We start from the raw sequence: 24,995 nt of genomic DNA, 5'->3' as shown, positions 1-24,995 counted from the left end.
AAGTCCATCCTGGGTCTGTATCTGGAAAGGTCTTTCACAAAAAGGAGATGTGGAAGGTGCAACCATCCCCTCTTGCCCAATTCAGATGCAGCTTGCCCTTGGCAGAGCCTGGCACCTCAGCTGCACCAGCTGTAGGGGGAAGAGGTGGTGGCCACCTGCAAGGGTTGGACCGATGCTGCACAGGATTCTGGCTCGGGATGCCAACACCCTGCTAGGCCAGGGCCAGGCACACCAGGGGAGCCCGGGGCTTCCTCAGGGGCCTTCAAACACAGAAGAGATGCTTTGCCACCCCCCACCTCCCGACCAGGCTGTATTTCTGCCTGGCTCTCAGTGGGCATGGCAGAAATACTGGGATTCATGTTGGATTCATGCATTTTTCAGAAGAGTTTACAGACTGCAAGAAGACAGAGGGACGAATTACGTGACTTCAGAGTTCACTGCTTCCAACGATTCCAGTCCTCCTAAGAAGGCATTTTTTGCCAAAAGTGGCACATATGTTCCTCTAAAGAAAACCATGGTAGTTGTCTGGTGGAGTTTTTCCCTCTCCCAGGCATCACCAGACACACCTAGCATTCAACTGCAGCGCAGACACTTTTGCAGTTTCTGGTCTTCTAATTTCTCGGAGAATTCTCTTGGTAAGTCAAGGCTGTGGCTTTCCTAAGTGGCTTTTTGAGGGAGAAAGCAGGGACTGGGCTAAGAGGGCCACAGCACAGCTTTCTTTTCCCTGCAGTCAGAGCCATCAGCGGCCACGTCGGGGACAAAAGAAGGCATTCTGGGAACGTGGTGTTCTCACATCCTGCAAAGTACAGGCCGGCGGAGCAGATGGTAGGGACTTCAAAAGCATAAGTAACCTTGAAAGATTATGGCACAAAGGGCAGTGGAGGGTGTGGGGGGCTTTTGTACCCTTTGAACGCTTTGACAAGAAGAAAGCAGGAAAGACAAAAGCTATTTGCCAGCCTGATGCGGGAGTCAATAGAATTGATGGTTCTGCTGCAATTTCCATCAAGGGTGGCCAAGCCGCCTGTCTTCTTGTCCAGAAACAAACGGCATCAAGCACCTGCCAAGCTGTGTTTCCTGCCTCCTGCTCTGGGGTCCTTTCCTTTTCTTTTTTCACACAGGGAGGATTTTCATCCTCTGTCCAGGCAGCTGAGCCCTGACGATCTCTCCTCCCCTTCACCACCCCCCAACTCACCTCCTAATGGAGCCCCACCCCTCAAGCCCCAGGGCCTGAAAGGCCGGGTCTCCCCCTCCTCTTCCCCTCAGCCCCCCACAACTCCAGGCAGGGTTGCCATAGGGCTTATTTGGTTTCCTCTAAGCATGAAGCCTTCAGTCGGAGGAGGAGGGGGAGTTCACATCACGCCTCCACATTTAGTCCTGGGCTGCTCCATCGGCCTTTTGCACTTTTTTGTGGATGGGTAAACTGAGGTACACAGTGGTCGGCTCACTTGCGCAGGATCACAGAGGCGCTGGCAGGGTGGCAGGGATGCTGAATTCACCTCTGGTGAGAGCCAGGGACAGCAGCAGGTATGGCGCCAGCTGCTTTTCAGCTGAAGTTGTTAAAAGCAATGCTTGTTCTTGGCCCCACCAGCTTGCCCTCCAAGACAGAACATGCTAATCCGGAGCCCCGGCAAAGGTTCAAATTGACTTCTGCCTTCCGCCTTGGAGCCAAGCAGTTCCTGGCCACAGCCCCCGCACCCCCAGGATCAACGTGGCTGCCAGGCCACTCTCAGCTGGCCTAGCAATCAATCAAGTCCCGAGACCCCTCCCACCCCTGCACTTCCCCCTCGCCCCCTTGCTCCCGCAGGTGCTATCAGGACAGGCCCTCTGTCCTGAAACATCTGCTCCTCTCCTCGGGCAGGAGCCAGGCCTCAGAAGCCTGTTCTCCTTTGAAGCTGACAGCTTGATGCCTGTGGAAATGCGGTCCTATTTCAGCATTTCATTTTAAAGAGGTTTCAAAGGAGTGGCTGGAAGGCTCAGTGGAATCGCTTATTACGGCTTCTCTCCCAGCCCGCCTCAGTGGCTGAGCACATCATCGTTGTCCGCAGACAGGTGACTATTCTAAATTAGCACCTGGCTCATTCTGGAGGGCTCTAACTCTTCCTGAGCTTCTTCCAAGAAAAACTTTCATGGCTTAAACCTTCTTATACCTTGCCCGCATTATCTGTTTGAAATGATCCACCCAGCAGGTGAATTACATGTCATCTCCAAGACTCTTGTTTCTGTCCAACACATTTTAAAGACACACGTGTGAAGGCTATGAAAATGTGACCCCCAGACCTGGGACGCTGTGCCCCATGGAGGCTCAGGGGCAAAGGGAGCAAACCAGCTTGCGAGGGAAGAGCTGTTCTGGTCAGTGGCTGTTGTCCTGCGTGTCCCTCCAGCCCCACCACCACTGTGGCCCACCAGGATGGGGAGGGAACGGGGTGGCCCCAGGGGGCAAGGGCGTGGTGCCATGCTTGCTCATGTGCCACCCTCCTGGTCTCTGGGATCTGCCCCTCAAATGCAAGAAATGCATAAGTCCACTGTAGGAAGATAGGGAGACTCTGGGGGATTTTCCTTTACCTAACTAACTACTCTGCACCTCTGCAAGGAGAGCGTCATGGTTTGGAAGAAATGGAAACAAAGGCACAGCACGGAAGTCCCCTGTGGCCACAGCCTGCACACCAAGATGGGAGTGCTGAGACTCTTCTAGACTGCAAAGGGTTTGGCTCAGCCTGAAAACGACTCTGCCAGTAAGCTGTCAGGCGTCTGAGGCCACCTGCCTCTCCTCTGCTTTCAGGAATAACCAGCAATATTGCATCTTGGCTCTGAGGGGCACTGGGCATCACGATGCCCACTCAAAGCAGCTAGGGCATGGTGATCGCTTCACCTCCAAACAAACAGATGTCCAAGGAAACGATCCCACAGCCTTGTTTCCATTTCGGAGGCAGAGTCACCACCACCTAGCCAATCGCTCTCAACCAGACAGAGCGCACCTTCTGGCCACTGGGTAAGCATTTTTCTTCCAAGGTTTATTATTTACAGAAACTGTTTTCCCATTGCTTTAGTTTCCTTCCCCCAAGGTAAGACAATGCTCCGAGAGAAACTCCATTGCCAGGACATTGGCAAAAGATTTGCCAGACCCTGCATTGGCAAAAGATTTGCCAGACCCTGGCACCTGACTCAACATTGCTCCCTTCCAATTGGTGCTTCTGACCACACCCACCAGAGAGAGTGAGACCAAACTGCTTCTACCAAGAGGGTGCAGGTTCCCAGCTGGCTCTGCTTTTCAGAGGGAAGCATTGTTTCTGCAGTGACACACCCGCTCAGTACCACGGCACTGCTGACTCGTGCTCACCCCGTGATGCCTTGCCCAGAGCATGGGAGGAAAGTATCCTCTGCGGGGCGCTCATCCCACACGAGCAGGAGCAACAGGCCTAGCCCTGAAACAAATGCTTGCCTGGCTACACGAAGAGTCTCGCCTTTTCTTCCTAGATTCCAGAAGATTCGGGATTCTTCCTAAGGCAAGAGAAAACCCCAGTTCATGGGAAGCCAGGATAAAAACCCTTTAAGACCATGAGCCAAGGTGAATGAAGAGGAATTTTCTGTCTTAGGGATAGAGAATTATAATGCTACATGAAGGCAGCCGTGCCAGTACAATGCAAGGCTACGAAAGCAAGCAAGGCACAAGAAAACCCCGGTTCCACAGAGACGCATGCGTTCTATTTGGTGCACAGACTGCATCCTGTGAAGAGGTGGCCCTTGTCAAGGTCTGCTTGTCTGGCTACTGCCTCCAGAGGATCTTTGCATCTTAGGATGTGGCACTAGCTCATCGAAACTATTTCTGTAACTCTCTGCAAGAGCCAATTTAAGCTGGCTTCTCAGTTCCCTCTGCACTCAAAAGAGATCAATTTCCAATTCCTCCTCAGAGTCCGTAAGACCAGATGCTGTGACAAATGTTCCAGCGAAATGAACCTAGAAAATGATCCCAGGCGCTCGCTGGGGGAGCAGAGGATTCCGCAGCTCTATCTCTGAGGCTTTAACAGACATCAGTCACAGGGCGAGTGCTGCCAGCACCCCCCATGAGTGTTTTTGATGGGACATGCTTTCCTGACAGCACAGGGGATCTTGGGGGGATAGAAGGTTCACAGTAAGGCTAGGGGCCATGTGACAGATTCAGAGTGTGGTCATGTTTCTAGGCGAGACCCTACTGCATCTGGCAGCCCGAATTGGGCAACAACTCCTGCAGATGAGAAGCCACTGCTTTTGTTAGGTAGGTCATGGTCCCATAAGCCCCACTCGGTGCACTGTCGTAAAAGAAGTGGCAGATTCCCGTGGCTTGGTCTTTCTCCAGGGTGTCCATGGCTCCGATCGACACCTGCAGTAGGAAAGAGCAGAGGGGACACTGAGCAGAGCCCTCACTCCCCGTCACGCTTCTGCGTGTTGGCGGCGGGTCAACATGGGCAGGGTGAGGGTTGCCAGAGGCCCTTGTTCTCCTGAGAAGCTCCAATACTGAAGGCACACAGCCAGCGCTGCCAGGGGGGATGCCCCACCTCTCCTCTGGGCCCTGCACTCTGTCATCACGCACCCTAGTTTGCAGCTCTTCACTGACTATAATGAAAGGACCACTTTGCTGAACTTGGCTTTGCATACAGGATAACGAGTTCGGTCCGGGTCATGTGTTGCAAAGTGGTCGTGTGTGGGTGAAACCTGCACTGAGACAGGCCTATCCATCTCCAGAGGTTCTGAGATTTCCCAACTGGCCACTGTACCATTCTTTAACCAAGTGGTTGACATTTTTTCCCCATCTGTGATGAAATTTTCTTAGTTCAAGTATATTCTTTCCTATTGGACACAGAATCTCCAGCCTCAACAGATAAATGCCAGCCAACCCGACTCCCTGGCACCCCTACCTGGTCCTGCAAGAACAGCTGACTGGCCATCTGCACGATCTGGTCCACGTGGATGATGCCCCCGATGCTGGTCATCTCTGTGTCTGAGAGCAGCGTCAGCACCATGATGGCCTCCACCAGCAGCTGCCGGTACTCGGGCTGGGGCACGCGGTTCAGCACTGACTCGACGTGGACAGCAAACTTGATCTCATGCGGGGTCATCTAGCAAAGGGACAGGCAGGTGACCACCAGTGAGAGACAGGACAGAGGCAGCCCTATCACCAAGTAACCAAGGGTGACTGTATCACTGCCTGGGCTCAGGGCTCACCACCACTGCTGCCCCCTTTCTGGTCACTGTCTGGATTCTGCTGGTGGCAGCCCTCAGAGCAAGAGTCAGTCAGCCTGTCTGAGCCTGATTTATCTACCCTCCCCACCATGGACTACAGCTTCCAGGGAGCAATGACCAATTCTGCTTTCTCTTTCCTCTTCATTATTCCTTGCAGCATAAAGCATGGTGCTTTGGGTCAGGGAAGACTAACAAAATCCACATTAAAAAGAATGACAAATCACCTAGGGACAATGACTGTTTTTAGTTGGAGAAAAGGGCCGAGAAGGCTGGCTGGGGTGCAGGCCAGTGTGGCGTGGAGATCGGCTCCTTTCTTTCAACATGGGTCTAAGGGGTGTCTGGCAAAGGAAAACAGCTTGCTAGCCCAGAAATGCTTAGTCTCAGGTGAAGAAAAGAAAAAGGCTGAGGCTCATACATGCAGGAAAGACATTTTGCAACATGTAAGGGTGAAGTGGCTAGACAGCTCAGAGCTGCAAATGGCCTGTCCATTAGAATGAGCTTGAAAGAAGCACGGGAGGTCAGATCCATGCAATGAAGCCCTTGTTGTGAACCCAGAGAGGGGCCCGCACCTGCGTTTTTCTCATCATACCTCTCGGGTCGTCGAGGATGGGAGGACGTAACCATCGATGGAGAGACCGTGGCACTGGAGGCAGAACACAGCACATTTCAGATTCCAGAACGAGCTCGTAAGCACATGCATGTATGTACACACATGCACACATATAGGCGTGCGTGCACACACAGCCCTCTCCGACCTGGAAACCCGTAGGAGGGCTGGGACCCGCCAGGCTGTCAGTTATTTTTAGAGAGCTTGTTCTCACTGCCTACAGGCTGTTTTCGATGGAACGATTCTAGGGAACCCAGCAGGCATCTTTCAGATCTCCCCAGAACAATGCCCTAGGGGGCTGTGGGGTCCTCCCGGGAGGCTCCACACTGCACTTGCCAACTGGGCCCTGGCGGCTGCGAGGCCCCTTTGGTGCCATAATAAAGGAAGATTTTCATGGCTCCTGCTGGGGAAGGGATGCTTCTGCGCCTTTGCAGGCATCTATTTTTGAGATTTCTATAATAAGCACCAATCACAAAAGCCTCCAGCACATGCACAGACATGCACATGCACACCCATGTATATAAATACCGAGTGCCAGCTCAACACTCAAGGCTGCTTTTTCATAATAAAAGTGGATTGGGATTGGGCCAGCAAGTCTGAGCGGAAGCATGTGATGCCCCAGGAAGAGTGGGGAGATTTTCTAGGAACAGCTTGTTCTAGTCTAACTGGCCACCTTCTAAATACCAGCACCCTGGCCTGCAGCATCCCTGGTGGGCTGAGGTGAGAACAGCAATGGCCGCTCCCACCCCCGCCCCCCTACGAGAGGTGGGAAAGGGAGCCAACAAACACCATGAGCTCCTGCAGGCTCCTGCCTGGGTCCCAGGAGTCCAGCTGCTCGGGCAGGCCCTGCTTCGACCTCCTCACCCGCCTCTGCGGTGGCTGTGAAGACCTCGGGCCCCACGAAGCACAGGGGCCGCTGATACAGAAAGAACCTTCAGCCAGCACTGCCATGGCTTTGGGAAGGGGTTGCTGTCTGCTGTCACTGGGATTCTTTTTCTCTCCTCTCCCACTGTGAAATGAGCTAAAAAAAAAAAATAGTTCTGAGGCAAAAGAATGTCTTGGTTTGCACAGCTTTGAAGCAAGGCAGACTGTCCCTTCATGCAAGGGAAAAGACAGGGCCTGCCAGGGCCAGGGAGCTGCACAAACTCTGGGGCCGAGACAGGAGGGAGGCAGAATGCGAGGTGCAGACAATGCCACCCCCTCCTTGGCAACAGGTGCTCAGGGAGGTGCTGCTGCGCTCAGGTGCATGCATCGCAGTTCCCAAGGACAACAGGACAATGGCTGGGGCATCAGAACAGCCTCAGGCGCATGGGAAGCAGCTGGCTGAGGAGAGAGGCGTCCCAGGGGGAAAGCAGGGCAAAGCAGGGCCCACAGGACCCGGGGCCAGACTGGAAGCTCTCCACCTCTGTACACCCTGGGACCCAACATGGCAGGTACTCTGTGAGGGCAGGGCTCAGAGTCCCATCACTGAACGGCAGGGACGTCCTGCCTGGATGTGTAGGAGGCTGGGGGCTGGCCCACTCCAGGCCCCTCCTGAACTGTCATTCCGGGTCCCAGGCCTCTGGAGGCTGTTTGGGGTTGTGTGTCTTATGGGGTTTTCAGCCGAAACCTCCTGGCCTTTCCCTGTTCTTCTACTGTCTGGCTTTTCTATGTTCCTAAGATACGTGCAAGTTGGTCCCACACAACTACAACGTGGACTGCCACCTTGTTTTACTTGCTGTGGTTCTCAACCAGGGTGATCTCCCTCCCACGGGACATGTTATAATGTCTGGAGACACTTTTGGTTGTCATACTGAGGGGGAGAGATGGCATGTGGTGGGTAGAGGCCAGGGATACTGTAGACATCCTACCACGCACAGGCCCCTAGCAGAGGGTGCCTCAGCCCCAGGTGTCAACAGCATGAAGGCAGAGAAGCTGTCCTCTAGGCTGTTTGCTTGCCTGGAGATGCCACCATGCCTCACCAGGGCAGTAAGGGGACAGTTTGCTTCCGAGAGAGCACACGTCTCCCGGCACCAATGCAGCAGAGCGCAACTGGGCTCACCTTCTGGAGGATCTTCCACACCTTCTGGTAGAATCCCACGGGGACCCTGTTGATGGCCCCATCCAGCCTTCTCCGGCGCAGCCACTGGCCCTGCCGCTCCCCCCAGCCGATGTGATGTCCTCCCGAGTCTGAGGATGATGTCCCAGTGGGTGAGGACGGGGTGCTGGACCTCTGCAAGACAAACAGCTCGGGGTCTCAGAAGCCACTCAGCGGGTGCCCCAGGGAAAGCTCACCATCACAAAGGGTGGCCCCACAACCCAGACCCAAATGCCAGAACACCACTTTCCAGAGAGGAACACGGTGCCTGCAGTACACCTTGCCTGTTTCCTGATGCGGTAGGATGCGCACACTTTAGGCTGGTCACTTTACTCCATTCTGCACTCTGCCTGGCCTGAGAGGTGGTCCCACCCCCAAAGCTAGAACCCATAGGGAGGAGGCTGAGCAGGGCAGGCACAGGCTCCAGACTGCCAGAACACTAATCCCCACTTAATGCCAGTGGCACCAAGGACACACCCAAGGCCCTCTGGCCCTGCCAGGAACACTAATTCCGGGCCTCAGTCCCATCTGTACAGTGGGGACACAGTTGGGCATCCTTTAGAGAGTCGCCTGGGAGCCTTCGCCACATGGAGACACAGGAGCCCCTGAAGCACGCCTGGTGTGCGCTAAATGCCCACGAGGGGCAGCTGTCACTGGCACGCGGAGTGGGAGAGCTCTGAGAGTGACAACAGGCGCTCAGAGCAGATACCCGTGGCCCAGGGAGACAAACTCCAAAGTGCCCACCTCACTGCTGCAGTGCCACAGAGAAGTAACAGTCACCTTTCCATAGAGTGGAAACCAGAGAATGCAACACACAACATGGGGGAAGACAAACAGTAAAGCCCATGTTTAGTGGTGGGGACATTGGAGATCGGGATCCACCCACCCACCCTTTGCAATCTCACTTCCTGCTTGCCTTGTTCATGGCACTGGGCTTTATCTTAATTTGGGACGATAGCTGCCTCTGAACTGAGGATACTTGGCTGAAGTGAGGGAAGAGGACGCCATCTCCTTCCCACCTCCTCAACACTGGCGGGATAGATTCAGGCTCCAGAGGGGAGCGCTGTCCAAGAGGCTCCCCGCAGCTGGGGGGCACAGGCCTCTTCGTGGGGGTGCATCCCCTCCCTGCAGCAAAGCTCCCGGCCTCTGGTCTTGCCTTTCGGGGCTTCTAGCTTTGTGACCTCTAGGTTGAGAAGGGCTAAGCTTCACGCTCACACATCTCTTTACCTGGGACCATGTGGCACTTTGATTTCTCAATGCGCACAGTCAAATGTAAAGGGTTAAAAGCGGAATTGAAACATGAAGCGCGCGCAGGGCAGGGGGTGGAGTCTGCCTTTTTGCCACACTTGGACTTCAACAGATCTTATTTTGAAAGGAAGTTCGGCTGGGTTATTCCAGTGGGCTCATTACTGCCACTTAAGGCAACAATTAGACATAAATAAAAGTAATTACAGCTGCACTCCTCAATGACTCAGCTGATCTGGGCACTTCAGTTTCAGGAGCAAGACAGCCTCCACTGTGTGGTGAGTGCAATCCAAGTTCTGCACAGGACCTGGGGCACGGTGGGTGCAGGCTGCTAGTCGGCACGTGCGGGCAAGGGCTAACCATCCTGGCTCCATAAAGAGGCGTGGAACTAATGCCCCGAAGTTTCCAAAAGCCCTCGGAATTGGTGAGAAGGACACTCCTCACCCACACGGAGCCGAGGAGCACAGGTAGAGAACCGAGAGCTCAAGATGGAGAATAAAGCTCAGTGCAAGCACTTTGGGGCCTTCTTTCTACCCTCCTTAGAATTCCCGTTGGAGGAGCCTGTGAGCATCCGCTGAAAACAGCCCTGCTCGAATCCTCACAAGTTAGGCATGAGGTGGCAACATGAGGAAGGACGCGAGGAGGAGCGGGGACGGACACAATGATCCTGAGGCACGGTTACCGCAGACTTGGAGGAATGCGCACTGCTGGACGTAGCCTGGCCCACAGAAAACAACTACAAAACAAAAAGAATCCATTCAGTCGTGAGCAATGACACCAAGAGACACGGCAGAGGAGGGTCACGGAGCAGCATTCGAAACACCCACAGAAAGCAGCAGCAGCAAACGCGGGTGCAGAGAAGTTCCCACAGCAACACACACAGGCAGCTCAGGTGCAGGCGCACCTGCAAGCACCACTCTGGGCTTCAACTCCACGCAGAACTTGCTAACTAGTCTTTTTAAAAACATGAACTGTGGCCAGGAGCAGTGGTTCACGCCTGTAATCCCAGCACTTTGGGAGGCCGAGGTGGGCAAATCATGAGGTCAGGAGTTCAAGACCAGCCTGGTCAACATGGTGAAACCCTGTCTCTACTAAAAATACAAAAAATTAGCTGTGAGTGATGGCGGGCACCCGTAATCCCAGCTACTCGGGAGGCTGAGGCAGGAGAATTGCTTGAACTCGGGAGGCGGAGGTTGCAGTGAGCCGGGATCGTGCCACTGCACTCCAACCTGGGTGACAGAGCAAACTCCATCTCAAAACAAAAAACAAAACCCCATGAACTGTTACCACTGAACATAAATAAGGTAAATGTTCCCATTGTATGTGGAGGATGCCTCATCAAGTTAGGACACAAGTTATTTTCCAAACTCACAGCCGTGAAATGCTCATATTTTATGGTAAGAATTGTGAAAATCTACAGATCAACCAAATACCTACAGTTGACACTAACATCCTGCATCTAACGGACATTCAGTAGATATTTGTTAAAGGAACGAATATGATCAAGCTGACCCTTTGTCCAAATAAGTATCTCCTCGTCTAAAAATCTAGAACGTACCCTTAATTTGCAAGGGCACAGTGTGCTATCTACACGGTGTTCTTGCAAAAGAGACTAGAAATTGAAAATCCCATAATACCTATTACATTTTGAAGAAATAATATGCTCCTTGACATAAGTGGTCAAATACAAAGTTTGTACTGGCGAAGTGACTCCAAACGCAGCAAAGAACAGGTGATCACTTTGTCCCCATAACACGCCAGAACAGCATGAAATGGAGGTGGAAGGAACTGCTCAGATTCGCCCACGGCGAGGCCATTGGGATGTGGGGACAGAGGGACGGTGCCACCGAGTGGCTGGCGAAGGAAGATGTTTGGAAAGCCAGTTCCTTACTTGGAAACAGCATAAATTAGGAGAGAGAAAACATGTTTTACCTCTGGACAATATATGGAATCTGCCTTTACATGTCTTTAAGACGCCTCCTCTAGGCTCTTGCGGTAATAAAGACATCAAAATGTTAGAAATGCGACTCAGAGGGGGAGGAGAAAGTATGTCGCCAGGGTGATAGAAAAGAGCGGCATCCTTACATGTTTTTCCTTCCAGGGTAAGTCCCCCCGGGCGCTCTGAGGACAGGAATAGCAGTATTCTTTTTACAGATATAACTGATGACCACATTTCCCCCTATTTAGTTTCCTATTTAGTTCTCTCTTTTTGAACAGAAACTCCCACTGAGGCAGAACCCGGATGATCTCTTTCACAAAGTACCCTACATAGCCCAAAAGTTTGAGAAACAGACTATTTTTAAAGGCATGGGGCAAGGTCGTCTCTCCTGCCCTCGAGCTCCGCTCTCTGCCTGCGCCTGAGCCTGCTGGCTGGGTAGAGCCGCCCTCCACACATTCACATGCTGCAGTCACAGCCTCTCTTTCCACATTCAAGCCAGAAAGAACAGGAAGTAAAGGATGAAACAAGGCAAAGGGGCGTCACCTGTTCATCAGCACTAAATCGCCTAGTCATCTGAAAGCAAAAATACATTAGGAAATCAAAACCAGCTTTGAGTCAAGAAGGCGTGCTGCTTCTGTCACCCTCTCTCTCAATCCAGGGCCGTGTTGGTCAAACCGCAGGGGGTGACCCATGAGTACATCAGGGACTCGATCCAGTGGGTCACGACCAGCATTTAAAATAGAGCAGAAAATTTGAGTGCATTTCTCATGGTCGGAAGGAAACTCTTTCCTACCATGGATCCTGAGCAAGGGCTAGCACAGTACTTGGCACATTAAGACTGTGATGCTGAGCTGCTGCCCTGTGTGGTCACTTCAAATGGATTTTTACCAGGAATTAAAGGTGAACTAAGAAAAGAGACCAGACCCTTGTGGCTGGTGGAGAATCCAAGTATCACGGGCATTCCGGTCTATTTCCAGAGCCCTCTTGCTATTTCATTTGAAGGACACAGATGACTCGGTGACTTTTTGTATGGCTGTGGCCCACTCCAAAGAGTGGTTCTCGGGAACAGAGGCAAACACAGACAAGGGTATTTTCTGGAACGTTCATGTGAACATCACATTTCTGGGCAGCTCTGGGATATCTATCTGGGGACAGGGTGTGTTCAGATCCCAGACAGAAGGGACCTCCCATTCTCTATAGACAGTGGAGTCTAGGTTTCTGTCGCTTTCTAGGGGGGAGCCAGGTAGGGAGACCACCACTCTCCCCTCGCTGCCACCGAGGTGTTCTTACCTGTTTCATCTCACTCCTCAGTCTGTTAATGCCACTCCTCTCGGTTTTGGTGACTCCGGTATGGCCCACCTCATGGATGGAGATGGCAGGGCTGGATGTTGAGGAGTGGATAGGGCGCACTGGAGGGGAAACACACACACGTGCTTCTTAGGAAATCTACCGCATCCATCCCGAAGGAGGATCTGCCCGTTTCCCCAACTTGACAATGAGGGTCTTCTCTGCTCTGCCAGTGCCGTGTCTCCAGCACCGAGAGCAGCACAGGCATAGCACTCAGCGTTTAGAGTGGATGGAAGCGTGCAGAGTACTTAAGCACCATTACAACACAGTGGCCACAAAGTCCCTTACACAGTGCGATCTGTTTTTTAAAAATTTTTTGAGACAGGGTCTTGCTCTGTTCCCTAGGCTGGAGCACGCGATCTTGGCTCACTGCAACCTTCTCCTAGGCTGAAGCGATCCTTCCGCTTCAGCCTCCCGAGTAGCTAGGGACACCGGCATGCGCCACCACACCTGGCTCATTTTTGTATGTTTTGTGAAGATGGGGTTTTGCCAAGTTGCCCAGGCTAGTCTTGAGCTCTTGGGCTCAAACGATCTGCCTCCCTCAACCTCCCAAAGTGCTGGGATTACAGGCATGAACCCCCGTGCCCAGCCTTGCTTTTGGATAAGTAAAAAATTATTCTAAAAGAACATACCCGAAGCCAGGCATAGTGGCTCATGCCTGTAATCCCAGCACTTTGGGAGGCCGAGGTGGGAAGACTACTTGAGCCCAGGAGTTCAAGATCAGCCTGGGCAACATGGTGAGACCTCATGTCTGTATTTATTACAAATAAATACATAAATAAAAATTAAAAAAATACCAATGCACACCTTCCTTGTAGAAAACTGAGACCAATGAACTACAGAAGCTGGAATTAACATCGCTTGATATTTTAGTCATTATCTTTCCAGTTTTTTTTCCCTATGACTGTATGTTTTTAACAAAACAGAATCATCACATACATATGTATAGATACAGAAACATATGAGATGGATAAATACATTCTGTGGACATAGGTATGGTTCTGTGACCTGCCTTCTTGCACTTACGTCGGAATGTCTCTCCCTGGCGTTAATATTCTGTCACATCATGTTTCATGACTGCATGGAGTTTGATCTGGTAAGTGATGACTGCTCAACAATATACCCAATCCTGTTTGTATTAATATTTTTCTAAAGGGTTTGTCATGACTAACATGTAAGACCCACATGGGCCTTGCTGGGCTCTGTCCCAGTCCTGTGTGACTCTCAGAATGTCCCCAGGAAATGACAAAACTTCTGTGGGCCCCCGACGGGCTGGCACCCTGGGCAGCTGTGGCCGTGGGCTGGGTGATCCAGAAGGGCCTCCTGGTGCCCAGACAGGGCACCAGGTGCAGGTGTGACTGCAGGAGAATCCAGTGTTGCAGTGGTGCCTGGAGGAGAGCCCAGGCCCAGGCCTGAGGGCGAGACGCCAAATGAAATGATGGTGGCAGCCAGAGGAGAGCCTCAGACTGGAGGGGGAAGTGCTTGGAAAGCCAGGCTGCCAGAGGCTAGAGATGGAGGCAACCGGAGGCCACTGATGCACAGCACCAGGCTACCACCTCTCACTTCCGACCTATTGCACCAGCCTCGGGACTCAAACTTGTCCGCAGCCCTACCGCCCACCAGCCTGGCCTCTGTGCTGTGGTCACAGCAATCATTCTAAAAGGCAAGTGTGATCGGATCACTGCCCACTCCAAAGCCTCCTAGGTCTAGCTGTCTTCAGGACAAAGCCCAAACAGTCCTCCCAGCATCACCTGAAACTCTACCACTGGAGCCCTACCTCCCCTGACACTGCCGGCCATCTGTGCCACACTGGGTATCTGCCTGTGCCAGCAAGCCAGGCCCAGCTCAAAGTTCACCTCCTAGGGCAGCATCCCCTGCAAGCCTCACTATCCCACCTGACCCTACTGGACCCCACTGGGAGTAGAGGGCACTGTCCATGGGAAGTAGTGACAAATAAGGAACCTGGGGACACCAACATTTAAAAAACAGCAGAGAGGTAGCAGCCCACAGAAGAGGCTCAGTGATGAGCTGGAGAGGAAGGAAGGATCCAGGAAAACAGAACGAGAAGGGTCTGGAAGCTACAAGAGGGCCCGTCCAGGGTGGGTGTTTGCTGGAAACATTTATCTTCGTCATTTCAGGATTTAATCAAAATTCTAAGCCTATTTGGGCTTCCTAATTTACAAAAATTGAACAATTACAAAGGACAGCTAACAAATGATGTTATATGTTAAAAAGACAGCATGTCTTCTGTTCTTGCTTGCAATCAGACATATTTATGGCTTTCAAATGACATGACTCAGTTCCTAGTTTCATAGCATCTATAGCTGTACATCTAATGACAAATTTTTAGTAATTATCTGTGTCAAGCCATGAATACTGTAATGATAAGCAGAACACATTAAATATTTATCTTGTACATTACCATTTCAAGGACTCTGCCTTGGAAAGAACTGGAAATTACTTTTGCATAAGCATTTTGAGCACCCCTCCTTCGGGAAAGGAGAAAAACCACCAAAACACATCTGATTGCTCGATGCTGTCTTTGTTTGCGGCCAGCACATGCTCAGGAAACCTACAAAGTACCCAATGTCCTTCTTATTAAATAAATGGAATGACAGCCCACAGCTCATTTCTTTGGCATAATGAAATAAATTCACCAATGTGCCTGCAAATCACTTAGCTTTTTTATGACGAGTAGAAATGATAATTGCTTCAATTATAATTAGGGAACATTTGAGAACAAGAATCATGCCAGGACTTGGGCGATTATGTTTTCCAGCACTGCAAGCAGGGTTCTGGTTCAGATACAAACAGAGTGAGTGAGGCAGGACAAAGCAAACTACGTTAGCTCGAGCATGCTGTGAGGTCACAGAGGGGTCCCCTCCTTGCCCTGTGGAGGCTGATGTGAGGCTGGGTTGAGAATGTTTTCACCCAAACCAAAGGCCAGGACACTCAGGTGGTTTGAAAGGACAGCCCTTTCATCCTGGCACTCAGGGTCCCCCACACTTTTACACAAGTGATGGTACCAGGTGCTTATGGCTACAGGAGGCAGCATACCACACCCACGTGTCATGCCAACCTGGGGAAGAAAAGCTCACCCAGCACACCGCAGTGAGTCCCAAAGCCCCCAAAGCAGGAAGCTGGAGCCGAGGACTCTGTCCCTCTCCTTCAGGTAGGAGCCTTTCCTTCCCGCATTCCCTATGCCCCCCAGCGCTGGTTCTGATGTCTGTGGCATGTAAACGGGGCAGCTCCCTGAAGAGGTAACAGGAGCATGGGACTTACCGCTTCTTTCAACACCAAACTCTTTCCCACTTAGAATATGGTGCAGGAGATTTTTCATATCGAAAGGGCTGAGGTTCATTAAACTTTCAGAAGCCTCTTCTCCTAAAAACAAATATCTTGTAAGTGTCCCAGACACAGGGCTGCTGGCGGGTGAAGGTAGGGTCAGGTGGACCTGGGTGGGGAGGGAAGTGACACCAGATGGCGTGGCAGGTCCCCCTTTCAGGAGAACCTCGCTATTGCTTTGGAGGTGAAATGCACTGTTCCATGGGGATTCTGAATGCTGCCGCTTAAATCATCTACCTGCTTCATTCTTAGACACAAGATTTTTCACAATGTATGATCCCCCACATTGGATGCCTCATGATGGATTTTTATATTCAAATTGGTAGGGTTTCTCCCAGTGAAGGTGTTATGAAATGGGGGTGACATCTCCCAGCAAGGGCATCCAGGAAGGAGCTTAGATGTCAGTTACAGGGCAAAAGATTCTGTATCACCTTTGAGGCTGTAATGGTAAATGTCACCAGGGCCCCATTCTCCCTGACTTAGGAACTTCAGCTCCATGTCATGTGGATGGGAGTTCCATCTAAATGAGAGAACCTGGTCAGGTCTGAGCTTGCCCACAGGCTTGGATGCTAGGTTCAAGATAACCTAAGCAGGGCTTCCCCGAGCATGGAGGCGATGGCTGGGGTGGCCGGGGTGAGGTGCGGCGGGAGCTGCACGAGCTGCGGGCCTCTCACCTGAGCAGTTCAGGCTCCGCGCCAGCTCTGTGGCCATCACCTGAATGATCAGTCCAATCCGGAGTCTCAGCATCTCCACAAAGAGGCTGGGTTGTGCTCTCACATACATGGCCAGGTAAACCACAATCTCCTGACGCAGACACACATGGAGATCGGGTTTCAGAGACCAGTGGGTGGCTGAGGGGTCCCTTCCACTCTCAGGAAGGCTGTGACTCAGCCCCTCCCATACCAGCCCCTGACCTGTGTAAGGACGGCGATGCTGATGTCCTGCCCGCTGGCCTCATAGATGAGTTTTGTGAGCTCCTCCGGGGGAAGGGGCCTAGGAAGGAGCATTGTCCCATAAACATGATGAGGTATCTTGAGGCAGTGTCTCCTCACCCTCCATGGAACACCCTTATTTTCTGTGCTAGATGCACCCATGTGACAGAGTGTCTTTATTTTGGAGACAGTTTCGCTCTGTTGCCGAGACTGGAGTGCAGTGCCACAATCTCAGCTCACTGCAACCCCTACCTCCCGGGTTCAAGTGATTCTCCTGCCTCAGCTTCCTGAGTAGCTGGAATTATAGGTGCCTGCCACCACACTCAGCTAATTTTTGTATTTTTAGTACAGATGGAGTTTCACCATGTTGACCAGGCTTGTCTTGAACTCCTGACCTTGTGATCTGCCCACCTCGGCCTCACAAAGTGCTGAGATTACAGATGTGAGCCACCGTGCCCAGCCATGACAGAGTGTCTTTAAAAAGCCCCTCCTCTGAACACTGGGAAGCACTCATGTTTTCCCTGTGGCTCCCCGAAAAACCCTGAGGTCCCCAGGGCTGAGGACTTACGCAGAGATGATCTTCTCCCGGGGCTCGGGTGGCAGGCCCACGGTGAGCTGCTTCTGGTGTGATAGCAGGTCCGTGCAGGCCTGCGCAGTTAGAAGACAGGGTGAGAAACAGGGCGTGAGAGAAACTGGCAAAGATGATGGGGGGCGAGGCGAGGCACTGCCAATCAGATCGTACATTTACCTTTACAAACTTTATGACCTACGTTGCCCTTGATTTGAAAAATTCATACCTAGACCCCAGACTAAGCAACCCAGGCAGGGATGGGTGTCTGTGGGCTCTGTCTCCAATGTGTGGCCCAGGGCTGGCTCTGCAGGGCCCGTCAGTGGGCAATGAATGCCCATCCACTGTAGCAAACACACTGGACTCCCTGCTATTCAGTGAGACAGGGATGAGTCCTAAGATACTGATGGTAAGAGTTAATAACCATATTCAATTCTGAAGTTACCCACTTCCCCATTATTCACATCTAATAAATGCCATCATCTTACCATCACCACTGAACTCGAGCGTCTTAGAAAGCGGCTCTGGATTTTGCCTGGCTTTGGTGTTATAAATATTAATGATCACTGTACTATGGATGTGTGAAAAAAGAGAGCTCTAAGAGGCTGCCAGGCCACAGAGCACTCTCATTTGATTTCCTGGCAAGCCTTTTTCTATAGCTAAGAAAGAACAAAACAAATCCACTTGCATTTCCTTCTCTCTACTCACCTTCCTGGAGCAGTGAGCAGGCAGGAGAGAAGGGCCTGCTCTACCTGTAGGTTAAACAATGGGGCTCCAGGCCGGGTGTGGTGGCTTATGCCTGTAATCCCAGCACTTTGGGAGGCTGAGGTGGGTGGATCACGAGGTCAGGAGATTGAGACCATCCTGGCTAACACGGTGAAACCCCGTCTCTACTAAAAATATAAAAAATTAGCTGGGCGTGGTGGCACATGCCTGTAGTCCCAGCTACTCGGGAGGCTGAGGCAAGACAATTGCTTGAACCTGGGAGGCAGAGGTTGCAGTGAGCCGAAATTGCACCATTGCACTCCAGCCTGGGCACAGAGCGAGATTCCATCTCAGAAAAAAAAAGAAAGAAAGAATGGGGCTGCTTCACAAGTAAGAGGTGTAACTGGAAGACTGGAAGTGGAAGAGGAAGAGGGTGCGAGCTAATGAGCACACATGGGCCGGCGCACAGTCGCACTGACCTCGGCCAGGACCTCCACTTTCTTCCTGAGCAGGCCTGAGATGTAGCGAATCAGACCCCACTCCTGGTTCAAGCCAGCTTTCCCATAGAGCTCACTGAGAAGGTTTTGAACGGTGACCCCGTGTTGTCCAGAGAGATTTGTGTCCCAGCTGGGACCCCTGCCAAGAGGTAGAAAAACCCAGAAATATGGTCCAGAATGTTTAAAGACTGGGAGAGGAACAAATCACTGTGCATTTTGCAAAGTGCTTGGGCTCTCCCAGTGCCCGAGTCCCACTCGGGACGAGAGGGTTACGTCTGACCAAAGCTTCCCTATGTCCTTTGAAACAGAAGCCTAACATCAGGAGATTGTGGCCTCCTGGCCTCATGCAGCCTTCTCATCCTGGGGGACCAGCATCAGTAGGCAGAGAAGGGGATAGAAGTCTCATTCCTGGTTATCCTGGGTAACTGCGGTGAATATAATCATGACCTGGACTGGCTAGAAGGCCAAGAATACTAGGGAAAAAATAAAAGAAAACAGGGAAAGCTCAACCCAGTAAAGACCATCAGCTTACTGCTATGGCTTGAGTGTTTGTTTCCCCCCAATTCCTATGTTGAAATCTTAACCCCCACAATGATGACATTAGGAGGCAGGGCCTTTGGGAGATCATCAGGTCATGGGGCAGAGCCCTCCTGAATGAGATGAGTGCCCTTATATAAACAACTCCCGAGAGCTCACTTGCCCCTTCCACCCATGTGAGGACGCAATGAGAAGATGCCATCTATGAGAAAGCAGGCCCTCCCAGACATCAATTCGGCCTTGAGTTTGAACTTCCCAGCCTCTGGAACTGTGAGAAATACATTTCTGTTGTTTATAAGCCACCCTGTTCATGCTATTTTGTTCTAACTGCCAGAATGGACTAAGACACTTACTTGATGACATAAAGAATGTACAGAATGTCTGCTTGGTCCTGTAGGTTCGAACAATCTTTCAGCTGCTCAACCAGCTTCTCACAGTCCACGTCACCATGGTCATCTCTGGGCCACTGGAAGTCAATTTCAGGAACCTGCTCATACAAGAGCCAAAAAGCAGGGAGATGGGCTAGGCATGGAACTTTCGGAAGATCAAGAAGTGAAACGCCAATCTGGTCTCGGAACTATTGCTGTGCTGTGCTCCAGTTTTCAATGGCTTTTTTGTACCTTTTTATTTATAGGCTTTTATGATTTTTGATCAGTAGATCACCGTGCTGGTCAACATCTGCAAGAGACTGGACTGAACTGGTTAAAATATATGTGAGTTTTATTTATGGAAGGTTCACAGACAAGCAAAACTAACCTCCGGTGTTAGGAATCATGACAGCAGTTATCTCTGGACTAGAAAAGGAGAAAGAGATGGGAGGGAGGTGGCAGAAGGTGGTCACTAATCCAGGTATACTGGTTCGGTGATCATTCACTGAGCTGAAAGTGTGAAGGATATGCTATCCCCAAATATGCCAGGTTGGTATATTGACTATTTTGAGTTGAAAACATTGGAAAAATTGTAGTTTCAGAAAGGGGTAGCTGACCTGTCTCTTTCTGCAGGCAGCAAGCCATAAAGATGCTTCTGGGAGAGGGGCACTCCCAGGGCGTGAAAATAGCCTGTATCACTAGAGCCTGGGAACTGGGGGTAGGTGGCAATGGATCTGTATAAACACACTTACCCAAGGAACCCTTATCTTCCACTAGTTTTACACGTCCCCATGAATCTCCTAGTAACTGCCTCTAGCCAGATTTTTCTTGTTCTATCTAGCTTCTCAAATTTATCACTCTTTGTTTAAAAAGTATGAAAGCATCTTGCTTGGACCACTTCTTCAGACCTCACGCTCTTGTGAAGATCCCCATGTACCCAGAAAACAAATCACCTTTGTAATGCTTTTTCCTGTTATCCTGCCTGGTATCAAGCTGGCTTTCTAGATGGAGCTGAAAAGCCCTCACAACAGCTAAGGAGGGGTTGGAGGTGACCTGTCGCTCCTCTGTTCCTGCTTTCTGCATCGTGCTGCATATATGGTATAGTTATTTGGAAGCAAAACAAACACAAAAAGTATGTTTTAAACAACCTAAAACTGAAATTGCAGTAAAATCTTCTGCAACAGGCACTGAGTCTATTTGTGTGGGGTAGAATCAGGGAAGAGTCCTGGATAAAATAAACTGCGGGAATCCATGGAACACCCTGAGATTTTATTCTCCTGAGGAATCTTAATTTTTAATTTTTTTAATGTCCATCTTTCTCCTGCAGTATCCTAAGGAATCTTTTACTCGTTTTTCTTATATAAAGAGCATTAGGGGCTGGGCGCAGAGGTTTGCGCCTGTAATCCCAGCACTTTGGGAGGCTAAGGCAAGAGGATCGGTTGAGCCCAGGAATTCCAGACCAGTCTGGGCAACATGGTGAAACCCTGTCTCTACAAAAAACACAAAAATTAGCCGGGCATCTGAAAGAAAAAGAGTTGGCATTGCACGCTGGCATTCCCAGCTATTTGGGAGGCTGAGGTGGGAGGATCGCCTGAGCCTGGAGGTTGAGGCTGCAGTGAGCTATGATCACACCACTAAACTCTAGCCTGGGTGACAGAGCAAGACCCTGTCTAAGAAAAATTTTAAAAAGGCCATTAGGAACAAAGAGTCCTACACCCTGTTCCACAGGTAGTCCCACCTTGGCCGGCTACACAGTTAGGCGGGGCTAGGTAGTGAGAAATTTCCTCTAGTGACTACATAGACTCTAATGAGGAGGCAGCAAGGCAGTAGCCTTTTATTCTATAGGCAAAACGTAAAGGTTTGCATCAAATTTAATGTACATATTGATGCAAGTCAGATTCCAGACAATGAAGTGATTGGGTTCACATCCAAGCCCAGAGATTCTAAACCTAAAGGTCCCAGATAACAAGAAATAGGCTGTTTCTTTCTTTTGAGCTGAACCATTTGAAAGAGTTGGGGGACTAATCCCGCATTGTAGGACATCATACTTTTTCAAAAAGCTATTCCATATACTTTACCTTTTCTAGGAGTGGCTGAGGAGAATCGACAAGATTCAGTGATTTACGGTGGGCACTTAGAACTTTAGTTGGCAAAGTCATGGGAACAACTGAAAAACAAAATAAAGAGAGTTCTGAGGAGGAAGAACGATAAAATACTTTTTTCTTTTTCTTGTTTTTTGAGATGGAGTCTTGCTCTGTCACCTAGGCTGGAGTGCAGTGGCACGATCTCAACTCACTGCAACCTCTGCCTCCCAGGTTCAAGTGATTCTCCTGCCTTAGGCTTCCGAGTAGCTGGGACTACAGACATGTGCCACCACGCCCGGCTAATTTTGTATTTTTAGTAGAGATGAGGTTTCTCTATGTTGGTCAGGCTAGTCTCAAACTCCCGACCTCAGGTGATCCGCCCGCCTCGGCCTCCCAAAGTGCTGGGATTACAGGCATGCGCCACCATGCCTGGCCTAATTTTTATATTTTTAATAGAGATGGGGTTTTGCCATGTTGGTCAGGCTGGTCTTGAACTCCTGACCTCAGGTGATCCACCCATCTCGGCCTCTCAAAGTGCTGGGATTACAGGCGTGAGCCACTGCGCCCGGCCAATACTTCTTTTGAGAAGTATGGTGGCTACTCCTTATTTAACACGAACCAACCAAAGGAAAGATCACTTATTTAGTTTCAGTAAGAATTTATCATGTAGCCACCTCATGTGCTAAATCTGGGAATAAGAAGTGAGGGGGAATAGATCTTGCTTTGAGAACTGGATTTTGCTTTTCCCTTCTGGAATTCAGGGAAAGTGATATAACGTCCTAGGACTGGAAAGAGACTCAGAAGTAATCGCGCCTGAACTCTTTTTCTTTCAGATGAGGAAACTGAGACCCACAGAGGGTAGACCATTTGTCTAAGGTCACTGGGGCTCCCATAATCAAGGTGTCTGGGCTTCCGGTCCAGTATGCCCTTTACTCTGCCACTGCTAGGTGGTAGGGCTTGTTTTTCAACCACCTCTGGATATGATCTTTATTGATATTTATTCATTAAGCCCTTTCTGTCTTCCAGGCTATAGCATGCTATCTCAGGAGAATAGGAAGTTTTCAAGGTAAAGATGATGCATATTTAAACAGCACTTATAGACCTCCAGGTTATACTGGTAAATTGAATACACATTGTAATTTTACTTCCTTCCAACCCTCCACTAACATTACAGAAAATATATACAGTTATGTGTTGTTTAATGACAGTGATACATTCTGAGAAATACATTGTTAAGCAATTTCCTCGCTGCATGAACATCACAGAGTGTACTTACAGAAGCCTAGATGGTGCAGCCTACTACACACCTAGGCTGGATCATAAAGGCGATTGCTTCTAGGCTACAAATCTGCATATATGTTCCTATACACAATACGGTAGGTAATTCTAATACAATGGTTAAGTATTTGTGTGTCTAAACATAGAAAAGGTACAGTAGAAATATGGTATAGGCCAGGCATGGTGGCTCACGCCTATAATCCCAGCACTTTGGGAGGCTGAGGTGACAGGATTGCTTGAGCTCAGGAGTTCAAGACAGGCCTAGGCAACATAGGAGACCTCATCTCTCCTAAAATTAAAAAAAAACAAAAAATGAGCTGGGTGTGGTGGCGCATGGCTGTAGTCCCAGCTACTGATGGTGGGGGCTGAGGCAGAAGGATTGCTTGAGCCCAGGAGGTTGAGGCTGCAGTAAGCCCTGATTGTGCCACTGCACTCCAGCCTGGGTGACAGAGCAAAAACTCTGTCTCAAAAAAAAATTGTGGTATATAAGATGAAAAATGGTTTATCTCCATAGGGCCCTTGCCATGAATGAAGCTTTCAGGGCTAGAAGTTTGCTCTGGGTGAGTGGTGAGTGAATGTGAAGGCCTAGGGCATGACTCTACACTGCTGTAGACTTCATATAGACTCTACACTCAAGCTGCACTGAATTCATCACAGCATTTTCTTCCTTTAATAAATTAATCTCAGCTTACTGTAACTTTTTTATCAACTTAAATTTTAAAAAATTTGGCTCTTTTGTAATAACAGCTTAAAATGATATTTTCTTTCTTTATATTCTTATTCTATAAGCTTTGTTCTATTTTTTAGTTTATTTATTTTACTTTTTAAACTTTTTAGAAAAAATGAAGACACAGGCCAGGGGCAGTGGCTCACGCCTGTAATCCCAGCACTTTGGGAGGCTGAGGCGGGTAGATCACAAGGTCAGGAGATCGAGACCATTCTGGCTAACATGGTGAAACCCCATCTCCACTAAAAATACAAAAAATTAGCTGGGTGTGATGGCAGGTGCCTGTAGTCACAGCTACTTGGAAGGCTGAGGCAGGAGAATTGCTTCAACCCAGGAGGCGGAGGTTGCAGTGAGCCAAGATTGTGCCACTGCACTCCAGCCTGAGTGACAGTGAGACTCTGTCTCAGGGAAAAAAAAAAAGACACAAACACACACATTAGCCTAGGCCTATACAGGGCCAGGATCATCAATCTCACTGTCTTTCACCTCCACAGCATGTCTCATTGGAAGGTCTTCAGGGGCAGTAACATACATGGAGCTGTCATCTCCTGAGATAACAATGCCTTCTCCTGTAATCCCTCATGAAGAACCTATCTGTGGCTGTTTTATGGTTAACTTTTTTTAATAAGTAGAGGAGTATAATCTAAAATAATGATAAAAGTATAGTATAGTACATACAAGAACCAGCAACGTAGTTATGTATTATCATTATCAAGTACTATGTGCTATACATAATTATATGTGTTTAACTTATACGACGGGCAGTGCAGGAGGTTTGTTGATACTGGCATTGCCACAAACATGTGAGCAGTGCATTGTGCTACAACATCACTACAGCTATGATGTCACTAGGTGACAGAAAGGTTTCAGCTCCATTATAATCTTAGAAGACCACTGCCATATATACGGTCTGCCATTGATCAAAACATTGTTTTGTGGTGCATGGCTGTATATATATTTAAAAAAAAGACAAATCCTTGAGAATGAAGAAAAGCAAGAGAGAAGATGACAGGAACAGAATTCAGAAGTGGGAAAGCTGGTGGATGAAAGATAGGTGATTTAGCTGATACAAGCCCACAATTCCCAAGTCTGCAGTGGAGAAATCCGAGAGCTTATCAGTTACACCAGAGGGTCCTCAGAAGTCTCTGGAGCCTGCTGCACCACGTGGTTCTGGAACTGAGGTCTAGAAGGGGTGTCCAAAACAAGGAAGGCTGGGAAGAAGCTGTTTGAGAAGCAGTGGAGCCCCCTGGACACCCTCTTCAACGACACCCAGCTTGATGACCACCTCACTCACTCTGACAGAAGGCTGGAGGGTCTCTCAGAAAGAGGGTAAAAGAGGAAGGGGCTTGAAGAGAGGGGGGCTGCTGACTAGCACATCTGAAGGCCTGGATACATTCCTTAAGGGAATTATAAGTAACCATATAGCTCCAGGCAACTAGATCCTAACCCTTGAAACAGGAAATCCACTTGGAGATTGTAGAGTATCTCTGGGAAATAAAATAACTCTGAGTCAACAAGCTCC

General features: G+C 49.9%; 1 protein-coding gene and 1 long non-coding RNA gene across 11 annotated transcripts in view; one reads left to right on the top strand and one right to left on the bottom strand.

Annotated features, from left to right (window-relative positions):
• Window positions 1-320: 320 nt before the first annotated feature.
• LOC105704763 (uncharacterized) lies at window positions 321-3,870 on the top strand. Its single transcript, XR_010338165.1, has 3 exons — window positions 321-635; window positions 731-825; window positions 2,591-3,870. It is a non-coding gene; the product is annotated as an uncharacterized LOC105704763 (long non-coding RNA).
• The window catches only part of PHKA2 (phosphorylase kinase regulatory subunit alpha 2), a 95,113-nt gene continuing 73,108 nt past the window's right edge, over window positions 2,991-24,995 (bottom strand). The window contains exons 20-34 of one of the 10 annotated variants that reach the window (XM_064364481.1): window positions 21,463-21,551; window positions 19,370-19,482; window positions 18,462-18,618; window positions 17,278-17,357; window positions 16,692-16,770; window positions 16,452-16,581; window positions 15,715-15,816; window positions 12,376-12,494; window positions 11,629-11,658; window positions 9,749-9,882; window positions 7,866-8,036; window positions 6,614-6,845; window positions 5,807-5,860; window positions 4,893-5,093; window positions 2,991-4,357 (exon numbers count right to left, since the gene is read on the bottom strand). In XM_064364481.1, coding sequence (XP_064220551.1) covers window positions 4,187-4,357; window positions 4,893-5,093; window positions 5,807-5,860; window positions 6,614-6,845; window positions 7,866-8,036; window positions 9,749-9,882; window positions 11,629-11,658; window positions 12,376-12,494; window positions 15,715-15,816; window positions 16,452-16,581; window positions 16,692-16,770; window positions 17,278-17,357; window positions 18,462-18,618; window positions 19,370-19,482; window positions 21,463-21,551 — 1,862 coding nt within the window. In that variant the 3' untranslated portion in view covers window positions 2,991-4,186. Of the gene's footprint in view, window positions 4,358-4,892; window positions 5,094-5,806; window positions 5,861-6,613; window positions 6,846-7,865; window positions 8,037-9,748; window positions 9,883-11,628; window positions 11,659-12,375; window positions 12,495-15,714; window positions 15,817-16,451; window positions 16,582-16,691; window positions 16,771-17,277; window positions 17,358-18,461; window positions 18,619-19,369; window positions 19,504-21,462; window positions 21,552-24,995 lie in introns of those variants that run through there. The other 9 variants (XM_064364480.1, XM_012434106.2, XM_064364482.1 and 6 more) reach the window with 9 other exon arrangements.

The sequence above is a fragment of the Aotus nancymaae genome, unplaced genomic scaffold, assembly GCF_030222135.1.
Source record: "Aotus nancymaae isolate 86718 unplaced genomic scaffold, 86718_ANA_hifiasm-v0.15.2.pri h1tg000058l, whole genome shotgun sequence".
In the NCBI taxonomy this organism is placed as follows: domain Eukaryota; kingdom Metazoa; phylum Chordata; class Mammalia; order Primates; family Aotidae; genus Aotus; species Aotus nancymaae.
The sequence above is the reverse complement of the archived record's forward strand: the minus strand, read 5'-3'. Positions and strand labels throughout refer to the sequence as shown.